The sequence below is a fragment of the Megalobrama amblycephala genome, linkage group LG16 (genome assembly GCF_018812025.1).
Source record: "Megalobrama amblycephala isolate DHTTF-2021 linkage group LG16, ASM1881202v1, whole genome shotgun sequence".
Taxonomy (NCBI): Eukaryota; Metazoa; Chordata; class Actinopteri; order Cypriniformes; family Xenocyprididae; genus Megalobrama; species Megalobrama amblycephala.
Window position 1 is genome coordinate 30315294 of NC_063059.1, and position 13719 is coordinate 30329012.

At 36.8% G+C, this 13719-nt stretch overlaps 1 protein-coding gene across 1 annotated transcript; it reads right to left on the bottom strand.

The window, feature by feature from the left end:
• Positions 1–527: 527 nt before the first annotated feature.
• Positions 528–11477, bottom strand: clptm1 (CLPTM1 regulator of GABA type A receptor forward trafficking). Its single transcript, XM_048160888.1, has 14 exons — positions 11325–11477; positions 8647–8774; positions 7844–7967; positions 7530–7688; positions 7243–7360; positions 6983–7068; positions 6721–6841; positions 6362–6606; positions 5006–5099; positions 4718–4908; positions 4522–4617; positions 4286–4421; positions 1805–1972; positions 528–1713 (listed from the first exon to the last, which is right to left on the bottom strand). Exons 1-14 carry the CDS (start codon positions 11376–11378, stop codon positions 1535–1537), a joined length of 1899 nt encoding a protein of 632 aa, XP_048016845.1. The 5' UTR covers positions 11379–11477; the 3' UTR covers positions 528–1534.
• Between the last annotated feature and the right edge of the window lie 2242 nt (positions 11478–13719).

Genomic DNA, 13719 nt, shown 5'->3' on the forward strand with positions numbered 1-13719 from the left:
ATTGTATATATAAATATGTATGTATATATATATATATATATATATATATATATATATATATATATATATATATATATATAGCCAATTAATTCACAACTTGTTAAATCAAAATGTGCTACTCAGAATCTACCATATTAGTTTTTATGCTAAAACCAACATGGCCATGTGAATTTAAGCAATAATTTCTATTTTAATTTTTAATATATTATGACATATTTAATATTACTTAAATATATTTTTTTTAAAAAGAAGAAATGGGGGCAAAAGTCTTTGCATTGGAAACCACAAAACATTTTTTCAAGCAAAAGAGATTCATGCCAAACCCAAAGAGCAAGTATGCACTTCATATGGTGCAACTAAACCTTTAAAATTTTTTCTAGGTTTATTATGAAGTGGTTTCATTTTAAAATCTTTGCAAAATATACCATGTTCCTTGGATATATTTAATGTTTTTATGAGCTCAGTGTCACACCTTTTAAAAAACCACAATGCAAATACCCAAGTCTTGAGACATGAATGAAACAATGTCCACTTTAAACTGCACTTACGCTTTACTATAAACATGAGTGATGAAATTTTGGAACGTACCAAAATAAAAGCTTAATCAATTCAGAATTACTGCACCAAAAAAAGACAAACCAGGCATTGCGTCTCACGCATTCTTGAACTGTGCTATGTGTCGAGCCGAACCAAACGTGACATGTGATGGTCCAGCTGTGGAGTGTGAATGTAACTAGTTCTCAGTTAGAAAACTGGCACTTCAGCTATTGCTAGATGTTTGACGTCAGCATGATTACGTTTTACAAGCTGAGATGCTGTACAGTTTTAGGACATACAAAAGAAAATTCAGAGGCTTAGAAAAAAATCATGATCAGTTATTAATAATATTAATATATCATTATATATTAATACCTACAAGGCTGTTATTTCTTTATTTTTTGTTCAAGTTTGCAACATCAATTCTTGTTTTAAAAACGTGGAAAGTCTCTGTCTCACACGAGTAGCGTCTGAACAGAATTGGCTTCTTTTTTTTTCTTGGCCACCTCTATCCTACACTACACAACCGCTTCCTGGTATCCCTTCACACATGGAATGAACAGAAAATAAGTACACAGAATCAGGAGAACAGAGAGATTGGCCTCTTTTCCTCGCTCTTATACTTCAAAAAAACAAAATGATATGTACTGCAATCGCCCTATTCACTCCAGCCAATAAGATTTAATTATGGACCACCTAACCCTTCAAATTATTAGTGTTACCAACCCAAAAATATACAATACAGTACATCACATTTTACTTCACTTTGACTGCAAAAATATGGGAGATTGAAAAAGAATGATTTTAGGAACTCTACATTAAATATTTCTTTTCCTGTGGATTCCACACAAAGGAGGAACGTTGAACTGAACTTTTTTCCAGCAGTCTTTTACGTAATACCATTAATCCAGTTCCCTTCCCTGACAATTAAACATAAATTTAGCCTTGCAGATGCCTTATCGCAAGACCAGAGGGCAAGGGAGGGGGTTAAAAGGGGTTAATCATTTTTCTTCTCCCCTTCTGGTTTATCTGTGATGGCAGCGGTTGTGTCGGCAGCTGCTGGCTGGGCTGAGCTGTCCCTGCTCTGGTCAACTCCGCTGGTCCCGAACTCGTTGACACGGTTGGGATCCACTCTGTAAATCCAGCGCTGGTACAGGTAGATGAAGAAGACGACGTCTGTGGAGAAATGGTGGCACAGCCAATTATAGAATGAAAAATACTAGCAGCAATAAGACGATATTCAACATAACACTGAATCATATCGTACCATCTCTGAGACAACCTATTCTGTACATCATTGGCATCTTGATGACAAAGGCAAACAAGTCATCTATAAAGGTATTCAGGGCCTTGTAGGTGAGCATCCTCCAGGGAAGATGAGCTACTGACTTCATTTTGTAGTTGATGAAGAGCTGCGGTGTCATGGTAATGAAACCTGTAGGAAACATGATGCAGGTACAGTTCAAAACATGGACATGGAATTTAGTTGCACATGTTGTAAGAACAAATAAAAAGTAATAGTGATGTATGAAACTATATCAAGTTGGATGCCTTGTTTTTGAGGTCTAGAATAAGTTTTCATGCTTGAATGCTCAAAAAGCACATTATTTTTCACGTAGTTTACATTGTTGCAGAACTTTTCTTCTAAGTCTGTCAGTAACACTTTTTAGATCTTGTTTCTATGAAGCCCCTCCTTCCAAAAAGCACAATGTGCTCTGATTGGTCGGCTGGACCAGTGTCTTGTGATTGGTCAACCGCTTCAAGCGCATTTCAAAATGCCATGCCCCTTACCATAAGTTTCAACACAACACTAACACCTCAACCAGGCATCACCCATTTTTTTGCACATGCCTTAGGGCCCATTCACGCCAAGGACGATACTATAAAAATAACAATAAAGATGTAGTTCTAGAAATCGTTTTAAATATAAAAGAATAGCAATGTCCACACCACAGCTATAGCAATATAGAGAAATTATATCATTGGGATCACTTTTAGAATTTTTTTTTTCCAGCTGTTGAATGATAAAACACTGACAGCCAATCAGAATCCATTCTAATTTGAGGGCTCGCGCATTTAAAATGGCAGACGACATTGCAGACAAGTTAATCGCCGAGGTCCAGAAAAAGCCACCACTGTTTGACAATTCAAACCCCCTTTTCAAAAATACTTAAAAGAAAACAGATATATGGTACCCTCGGAATAAATGGTACCTCAGGTATCCAGCGCTAGTTTTGACAACATTGTCTTGCTTCCTTTGAAGTTGCAGTGAAAAAGACTATAGGTGTTGTTTTTATTCCACTATATTGACTTCATCAGCTAAATTCACTGTAAGATTAGATCGATTACACTAGCTATCCACTTGCATGCTGAGGACATCTGCTGGTTAAAGCCATGTAAATGCAACAAGAACAGAAAAAACACGTTGTACACACTTGAAACCACAGCGTGTGAGCTTAGAATAAACAGACTGTTATCGTTCGTTAGTGTGAACGCAAATATAGTTATCTTTATAGTTACTGTTCTTGGTGTAAATGGGCCTTTAGGCGGGAATTATTTAAATGCGGAATATTGTGATGTGTGTTACCTTAAGAACTCAAGACCACAATCGAGGCCTTTCAGAGAGTTCAGAAAGTGCTTACTGATATAGAGAATAACTCCCTTTGGAGTGGACCTGTTGCTTTGTAACTTTGCAGAGCCATTTCATGCTCAAACAGCAACATTACACACTAAAGAAAGTTGAAAATGTAAAAAAAGCATAATAGGTTCTCTTTAACTAGACGGTCTTAAAGATTTAGAGTTCTTAAGATGCTTTTTTTTTTTTTTTTTTTAAATATCTAGACTATTTAACATGACACACCAACAAAACAAATGCAATGTGAGTGGTGAGAAGCTAAAAATAAAATTAATAAAAAAAACAAAGGCAAAGGCCAATCTGAATATACACATTTCAAAGCTTTAACAGCTGTGCTTAAATTTAAATGCACACATTTTACCAAAAAAGTTTTTACCGCCTAACATTCTAAAATCTCAAGCAAAACATGCTGTCAACACACTAATTTAAGCATTAGTTAATTAGTTAACCATTGTGAAGCATCCACAAAACACTTGATTGAATGGTCAGAAAGTACTTCTAAATATATTTTTACATGACAAGTTTTGTAATTTCTTAATGCTGAAATGTGTAATTTTTCAATTACAAGCATCACCAAACAGAATTACAAAATGCCATTAGCAACAGAAATAAGTGACGCTAGGGTCATGGGTTTGATTCCCAGGAAATGCCTAAAAAAAAAATGTAAATCTTGAATGCAACTGAAGTCTCTTTGGATAAAAGCGCTTGCCAAATGCAGACGTAAAGTACAAGAAGTACAAACAAACTCAATCCCATATAAACATCAAAAAGCTACATCGGAGTGTTAAAAAAAAAAAAGAAAGTTGTCCTATTACTTTCATTTTGAAATCATTATATATGAATGTGTCAACATGCATCACGGTCTACAGGCTAACTACTGGATTTCACACATTACAGTGTGTCCCTGTGGACAGCGCTCTCTTATTCTATTTACAGAACTGTAGAAAATCCTTTGGGCTTTGAAGGGTAAAAAGTGGAATTCCCCTTTGTGAGCTTTTTCCTCCAGCATCTAATCACTGTTTCTGATTTGATGTTAGCACAGACTATTATTAGCAATTATTAGTAATGCGATCAAATTAGGCCATTACATACATGAAGTGAAGCCACACTTACCAAAGGTTAACAAGAACCCATAAAGCATACTGAGCACCCATGAGTACCAGCCTTTGTGTTCCACATATAATAAGCTATAAACTGCATAGCACCCAAAGAGAGGGTATAACAGCCAGGACAGGTATTTAAACGCCATCTGGGAGGGGGGAAAAAATGAACAAATATTCATCATAAAACTATATAAATAATGTGGATTTGATGAATCATCTCTAAACTGCAGCTGAAAAGTCTCTTACGTCATCATAGATTTTGGTTGAAGAATCCACATATGTGGACTTGTCTTTAAATATCAATCGTGGGAAAATTCCAGCAATCCTGTTCTCTCTGTCCAGCTAGAGAAAGAAAAATAAGAATCAACAACGAGATATAACAATTCAGGCCTTGGCGTTTAACTGAAGTCATCAGAAATCCCTGGCAGTGGCATCATCTCACCCTGACATCCATGACTTTGGTAATCTTCCAGAAATCGATGAGCAGGCCGATGAATACGCTGACCTGGACGACAAAGTTGGTCTCGTTGTCCAGGATATAGAGCAGCACTACCAGAGACTGGAACACCCCGAATATGATGGAGCGCACAGACAGCCCCTCGAGAGACTGACGGCTGTTCCAGAACTGGATATCTGCAGAGAAAGTGAAATGAGAGACACCGCACAGCTCAGACACTAGAACCCACAAGTCTCGGTCAATTACCACACGTACACGTCGGTATTTATTTACCATTCTTGAAGGCCAAGAACTCAAAAATGCTGTGGACAATGGAAACAACGATGGTCAGGCCCAGAAGGTATGGGTTGGTCTCAAGCAGAGCCACCTGTTCAGGCAATAAGCAAGCATATTAGCACAAGATCTTTTAATGGCGTTTCTCAAAGTTGTTACTCTGCTTGTAATTTTAACATTACATTACTCAAATAATGGGTAGTATTCTTTAGATACCCAACAAATTATGCCATTTATCTGTATTGATTACAAAAAATTAAATAAATAAAAACCATATATATATATATATATATATATATATATATATATATATATATATATATATATATATATATATATATATATATATATATACACACACACACACACACATATATATATATATATATATATATATATATATATATATATATATATATATATATATATATATGTCAATTTTCTAATTAATATTTAATGTTTACCTTTAGAAGTATGAAAAAAAAAATCAAAACCACATTCACATTTTCTAATATCCCATACTAGAGCTGCACAATTCTGGACTTTCAAACAGAGATCACGATTCTCCCACGATTCTGACAACTAAACAAAATAACACATAATTTACTAGAAGTTCTGACAAAATATTAATTGCTGCAGTCTATTTAGAATATTTAATTACACTGAATGAATTATTTCTAAATATATATATATATATATAGTTTTGAATGAATGATTCAATGACTCACTCATAAATACATCACTTGTTTCATTACTGGATGAATCTGTGTTTTTGAACAAATCTCTTGAATGAATGATTCAATGTCAAATACATTTTTAATAGTCACTTGTCACCATCTAGTGGTGTAACAACGTAATTGATAAAATTGTTATTTGAAGCACGTTACTTTCAAAAGGTGATTTACTCGATTTTGATCGCTTCTGTACACATCTGTGTTTATATCCAAAATATAAACCCAGTTCTTCTGTCATAATACAAATATTTGTAACACAGAAATAATGATACAAAAAGACTGCTTGTAAAGATGTCTCATACCCAAACATAACGGTTCTCTCATCGCAGCATCGCAAATGCCGATTTGAGTGTTGCAGTGCGATTTTGTCAAAGGTTTAATAGACACAGGCGAATCGTTTAGGAATAAGATTGCGTGGGTATTTGAATCGAGATTGCAATCTTTTAACGATTAATCGTGCTGCTCTATCCCATACATATCAAACATCAGAAATGATCAGCTACAAATGACATTGCTGATCTATCTTTTGATCTCAAACATGTATATGGTAAGAAAATCTCTCAGCTGGACATGTGGTTCTTTAAACCAATAAAACTAATAATCTCTTGAGTGCAGTGCAGACCTTAACAGAATCCTGGTCTTCATCCGACTGCTCGTAAGTGTCCTCTCCCAGGAAGTTCCAGGGGGAGCGGGCATTCTGGGCGGCATATAACTGCCAGCGCCACAAGGACAGGGGGCAGTAGGTGAGCCGAAGGGGCAGATTCTCCAGAGTCTCATTTATGGGGTAATAGTCCTTCTGCAGGTTCCAGTAGTCATTGAAATAAACAATGGGATAGTAGTCTCCACTCACGGCATCAAACTTCACATCTGAGAGAGACAGAAATGCTCAGGTTAACCAGAGGTGATTCTAGATTAATCTACAGCTTTGGTCAATAAATAGTTTCAATAATATGAGGCAGTTCAGCACCAAATAAAACTTACGCTGGTCAAGGGGAGGGGGGACGGAGCCTTTCACCCAAGCTGTGTGATCGTCCACCATGTTAATAGTGAGGTTGGGATGCCAATGGGATATGATCTCCACAGGCCCATGACTCTCAGCTCGCTGAGAATGCACAAACATAGCAAAACTTCACATCCTAGAATGCATAGTATGGGGAAAATGGATGGTGGAAGATCTAAGAGCAACTTATTTCAATGAGGCAGCTCACAAGGTTTTGGAAAAGAGCTTGTGTCTCAAACTTACCTTGATCATTTCTGGATCAGCTTCCGTTTCTCCAGTCAACAGGTTCTTGGTCTTGAGGAACTTCCTCCTCTTGTACTTGTTTAGCACTGTTGAAGTGGAAGTGTGTGAAAACGGGCTCTAGGCTTTAAAGTGGGTTCACCCATGCACTGATAATGCGTTATTACAGGCCTGCTGACACAGCCAACCGTGTGAGCAGCAAAAACACACGTGTCACAGAGGTGAGTGAGAGAGTGCAAGAAACGAAAGCTGGACAAACTCACTTCGAGTGGCATGGACCGTGGATAGCCTGCGGTACTGGCCCTTGCGTTTGGGGTCTGGGTGGAAGCCACTCTTAGTGAAGTAAATGTGGATGTATATAGAGCCATTCTGCTTCAAATTCTGTACGAACAAAAAGAGGCGAGCAACAGTCACTCAACAATTATATTATTGGCTTTTTACAGTGCCCACTAAACAATTATACATTTAAAAACGAAAGTCACTTGTTTTAATACCATGCATGTCTCAAATCTATTGCATTCACATTTACAGCAAGTATTCACATTCCCACCTCAGAGAGGTCCAGCTCTTGGTAATGCTCATAGCAGCCATCCCCTGAGTCCCCTGTGGTCCAGTCTCCATATACCAGGTCTTGCTGGTACCAGAACAACGCTTCTGTATTGTTAAAATCTGTAAATACCTCATCCTCAGAGAGATATATATATAAATCCTGTAAAAAGACAGGTAACATAGAACATCATGTTATCAATGCAGCTACAAACCTGACCCTAATAAGGATTTGGTTAGGTGGTTGATTAGATATCCTGCTTGTATGTTGTTATACATATAAAAAATGCAGATAGGAAAGGTCTTGATTATGAATACCATAAGGGTGTCCTTGGGGAAAAGGTTTCGGCTGGGCACTCGTGGAGCTCCAGCTGGAGTGTTGGGATCTGGAGTTGATGGACCTCTGCGAAACCAGCTACTTATAGCCCAGATGATAAAAATCCTGAGTAATACACAAACACAAGAGCAGACGAGGCTTTAGTTATATTCAGGAAGTGTAATCCCAAAACTCATGATGCAACACCATTGCCTTATACTGTCAGCCATGATTTGAAAAAGTAAAAAAATAGTGTTTTTCCCACCATAAAAACAGTCCATTTCAACCCACCTTAAATATGAGTAAAGTAAATTTGAATAAATACCACTGGAGAAGGTAATTACTGTACCTGCGACAATAAATATAAATATACTGTGACAATAAACGATATATTGCATAAGTATGAAATGTTAACATAAGTACGTAAACCCCCTGACATCAATTAGAGCACTCAGAACAACTCTGAGGTTCAGTTGCTTTCCCCTCACGGGACGTCCATTGAGTAAAACGGGCCCTCTGGGCTCACACTGGGGCTGTTACAGTATCTTCACCTGGCAATACCAGTGAAAGTTGACGATTCTCAAAAAAAATAATGTTGATACCACATCAACCCTGGTCATTTATTTGTATAAATATTACCAAATTAAACTGTTCAAGTGCACTGAAAAATGATGGCATATCAAGCTAAAACATTACCATATGATCTATAATATGTTACCATCCACATCACAGACCAAATAAAGACCAAAGTGCAGGAATCAGGATGTTCTGAAAGTACACAGGGTTCACAACATTAAGGACTCACCTGAAGAGGACACCTTTAATCACCTGCCAGGCATTGGGCTGCTGTTGCTGCTGTTGTTGTTGGGGGTCCTCTGCAGTCGCACCTGTCTGAGCTACCTGACCTGAGGCAGCTGCCCCATTACTGCTCACCTGCACAGAACATTCAGAGATTAACACAATAGCAATCTATGAACATTTAGTACACGTCGTGATAAAGATGTAGACAAAAATATGGAACAAATGTTTCATTATTGTGCCCTTAACAACAGGTTGTTGTTTTGTTTTTTGGTTATATAATTGATAATTAAAAAGAGAAACAAAAGCCCAAATATCACAACTATATATTTACTTCATACAAGATTACAATTACTTTCCTTAACTCTATGTGATATTTTTTGGTAGGGTGCAAACTAAAAACCTGTACTGACAAAACAGGAAATATTAATTGGTGCACACAAAGCCACAGACATTTTATTGCCAAGTCATATTTCCAAAAACAGATCTCTCTGACCATGAAACCAACTATGCTAGTATAACCTACTACTAAATAAAAGAAAAAAATGCTTTCTGCAAATTTGGATGAAAAATGAAGGAAATCATTCTTCAGAAATCAGACCAAGTCTGAGAATAGAGGCTGATGAGAAAGCCTGATAGAAGTCTGCCATCAACTCAATCTAAAGAAAACAAAGCGTGACCAGTTTCAACCATGACCTAGAAGGAAAGATATTATAATTACCACAAATTTATTTTTTTCACAAGCTCATAAAGTGACTATTGTAGCCTTCATCTAGCTCTGTATTCCCATCATTCCGGTTTCTTTTATTTTTGATCAGCTAAAAGCAATTTGCCTTGGAAAATGATTTAGATTTGACACACTACTGAACAGGGTAAATATTAAACATTTAACACCAGGCTGAGCATAGATTTGCTTCTGACTGGATTTAGGTCAACGAAATGGAGGCAGAAGAAAAGGATCTAATTTACAATGATTCTGTTAACAATTCAGATGTCTGAAGAATAAAGGTAACAGCTCTGACATAATAATCCATCCCAAAAGGCTTGTCATCAAGTTCAGACCAGAGATATACAGAATAAAAAAACATCCGGAAAAAAAACTTGTGGTTTGAACGCAAAACCAACATGTGAAATCAAGCTTCGGTTGCTATTAACGTTTACATTTATGCACTTGTGTAGAGTATATTTTCGGCCTAAAACTCTCTATTAGTGGGTCCTGGACTTACTGTTCTTCTTGACAGGCCTCAGGCAATGAACATGGGCAGCCAATCATTGCCAACCCTCTTTCTGAATACGGCATCCCCAGGGCTAAGTCCTGAGACCTCTATTGTTCTCATTATACATCCAAAACAAAGTCCATTGTAGCTTTCTGATGATATGGCCTATCTGGAGAAGGTGGAGACCCTAACGCTGCTTGTCATGGTAATTTTGTCAATACTGTCAACTGAAGTAGTATTTACAGATACCCCCAGAACTGAAGCTTGGTTAGTGCTGATGGAAAAAAAAATGCACAAAAAAATAATAATGAAACAAGCAAGATTAATTAAACACAAAAAGATAAAAGATAAGATAAAAGACATCAGGCCAGTTTTCTTTGTTTCCAATAAAATTAACAAGCTTGAGAAGTTCACAGAAATACTGAGAAACTGTTATCCACTTGTTTACATTTGACCACCCACATTTGTTTTGGAAAAAAGGTTTGTGAACCTGAGTAATGTCTATGATTCATAACACCTATATGACCTTTTATAACCTGTGTAATCAGTAACCATAGGGTTATTCATCCAGTGAGTGAAGCTAACCTTGCTATCAAGGCTACTTTATTCAGTAGCAGGCCTCCTGATCTGCTGTCCTGAGAGTTTAGGTCTCCCACCAGAAATGGACAACCAAAGTCTTTGTGTTCATTAGAAAATAACAGAATGAAATCTCTGTATGAAAGCAGATCTCTGTGAGCAGGGCTGATCATCCCTGACTTAAACCACTTACTCAAGTAGCTGACTGCACGCAATACTATAATCATTACAAAAACTTCTAACCACCACTACAGTTCCTCTATCTACAGCCAAGACACGTGCTAATGTATCACAAAACGGTCTAACTGGAGGATTAATGACCAGGATTGCACAATACTGCCATCTTTAAACTGCTTTGACATGTGAAGCTAACATAAGAGCTAGGCAGCTAGTTAGCCAGCATGCTAAGACAGAACAACTCATAGACATCAGCTCATAACACTATATCGTGCAGTTTCTGAAAAAACATATACAATATAGGCTGTTTCTTAAAGCTTAGTCAGCTGTCTACCTAGACAGCGTCTGAGGGCATCAAATGCGCGTTCAAACGTGATGATGCAAAAAAAAAAAGCTGTCAAAGGAAGCAGCTGTAGCTTACTAGTCTTTGAAATATAGCATGTGAGACAGATAAATGGTATAAATAGAGCTTTGTTAAAAATGAGAAATAAGAAATAAGTCACACAATCGGACAGACCCTTCGTGACTCAGACAGTATTTCTCCCCCACTGCATGTTGAATTAAAGGGGTCGCTGATTCAGACCGGCAATCTGGATTTCTTCTTTAAAACGGACAGGAAGCAAGTCTTTACTCTCGTAAACTTGTGGACTATATGAAAGCTGTTCGTTGACAAATCCATCTGACGGCTACACTTTATCATTTCGACTATTCTTACCTCTCCGTTGCTCACGGACGACTGCTGTGTTGCTTGAGTCTCCTGCGCCGCCATCTTACCTGTCTCTATCGCACACTGTAATGTGGTGGTATGTAATCTGCTATATCGCGAGATTTTCTGTCCGCGAAGTACCAATTTCCACGAATCGGTTCTTTCGAACAGTTCGTGTCAAAGAACCGGTTCAAAAAACGTCATGCATGAGAGCATATTTCAAGCTCCAAAACGTTTTTAAAAATCCGTACAACTGTTTATTGAGCTTTGTTAATAAAGCTGTTTGTTGTAATTTTATATGTCCCAGTTCAATTTGCGAAAAGTGACTTTTTAGAACTAGGTTCTATCTGCATTTGACCCATTCCAAAAATCCCCATAACAAATTTGAAAGGATTTTGATATTGAAGAGTTAGAATACATTTAGGTCTGTATTTTCATGTATGAAAGAAACTTGTTGCCCATATAACTTTTGCTATATGGATAGAAAAACTTTGAAGCTCAAAAATGCAAATAGAATCTTATAATTCCAAGGCTGCTGAACGCAGAGTCCAGGCGTAACAACTTGACACACATAGAACATCCTACCAATAGGGGGCACTACAACAGTACAACTAATAAACAATTATAACTCCACAACCAAATAATTCATGAACTTGAAATATGCTATGGAGCCCCGCACATGACATGCAGGAAAAAAACAGTAGGCTAAATAGTGCACACGATTTACTACTTCGTTCCCTTGATAGAGGGAACAAAATAGTAAATTGTGCGCATGATTTAGCAAATCGAGGGAATGAAACAGTAAATTGTATGCGTGATTTAGCAAATCGAGGGAACGAAACAAGAAATTGTGTGCACAATTTAGTAAATCGAGGGAACTGAATAATAAATTATGCACACGATTTAGCAAATCGAGGGAACGAAACAGTAAATTGTGTGCGCGATTTAGCAAATCAAGGGAACTAAACAAGAAATTGTTTGCACAATTTAGTAAATCGAGGGAACGAAATAATAAATTGTGTGCACGATTTAGTAAATCGAGGGAACGGAATAATAAATTGTGCGCACAATTTTGTAAATCGAGGTAATGAAACAGTAAATTGTGTGCACGATTTAGCAAATCGAGGGAACGAAACAGTAAATTGTGTGCATGATTTAGCAAATTGAGGGAACGAAATAGTAAATTGTGCGCACAGTTTACATTTACATTTGGCAGACGCTTTTATCCAAAGCAACTTACATTGCATGATACTATACATTTGTATTTGCAATCCCTGGGATCGAACCCGTGACCTTGGCATTGCTAGTGCCATGCTCTAACCACTGAGCTACAGGAAAGCGATTTTTGAATTTAGCAAATCGAGGGAACGAAATAGTAAATTGTGTGCACGATTTAGCAAATCAAGGGAACGAAATAGTAAATTGTACGCACGATTTAGCAAATCGAGGGAACTAAATCATTTGTGCATGCGATTTAGTAAATCGAGGGAATGAATTAGTAAACTGTGCACACAATTTACTTATTTTTCCTGCGTGTCATGTGCGGGGCTCTGTAGTATGGTGGACATCCTAACATATCCTCTAATATGATTTGGATAGCAGTCAATCAATTTTCAGCGGATAACAACATCAAATCTGAATGGCCTACCATTACAAAAATGCAAATATTTCTAAATCTTTTGAAAATGAATATGTGTATTTTTGTGATTTTTGTGAAAATCAGCCACATGGTGGTGCTACAATAAGCAACTTTACATTTTAGCTAATAACTCTGCAATCGTGTGTGACAGAATTAAAATTATTATTTCTTTGGAATCCTTTTAGACCCAACAATAGTAAAAGTAACTTTTATGATTATCTAAAAACTTCAAAAAAAAAAAAAAAAAAAGGCATTTGTCAGACCTTCACCAAACAATGCAAATATCAGCTAGATCATGCTGACAAAAAGTTATCAAAAGAAATGTTATCTATTAAACTGGGAGATACAATTTTTTATATATGTTAGTATTTTTACTATTGTCTATTGTGTGCACAAAATCCAAAACTTCTCAAAACTTGTATGGAGAAAACATGTGTAGAACAATTTGTTCTGAGAAACTATCAGCCAGTTCAACTGAAAGATGAAGGATGTAATATTAATGTTGCCCACTAGAGGAGCCACAGAATATGGAATCTTTTAAGTCCAATCGTTTTCTGCCAGTTTCCATCCTTTTGAATGTAAATAAATGCTCTAGTTCATTTGTATAACTATGATGTACTGACAGTATAGTTTTAGATAATTAGTGTTCATAAAAATCTGTGGAATGCTTTTAGATCATTAAGGGGTGATTTCCTGGACAGGGTTTAAATTAAACCAGGAGTAGGCCTTAATCTAGAATAGTTGATTATGGTTTAAAAATGACTT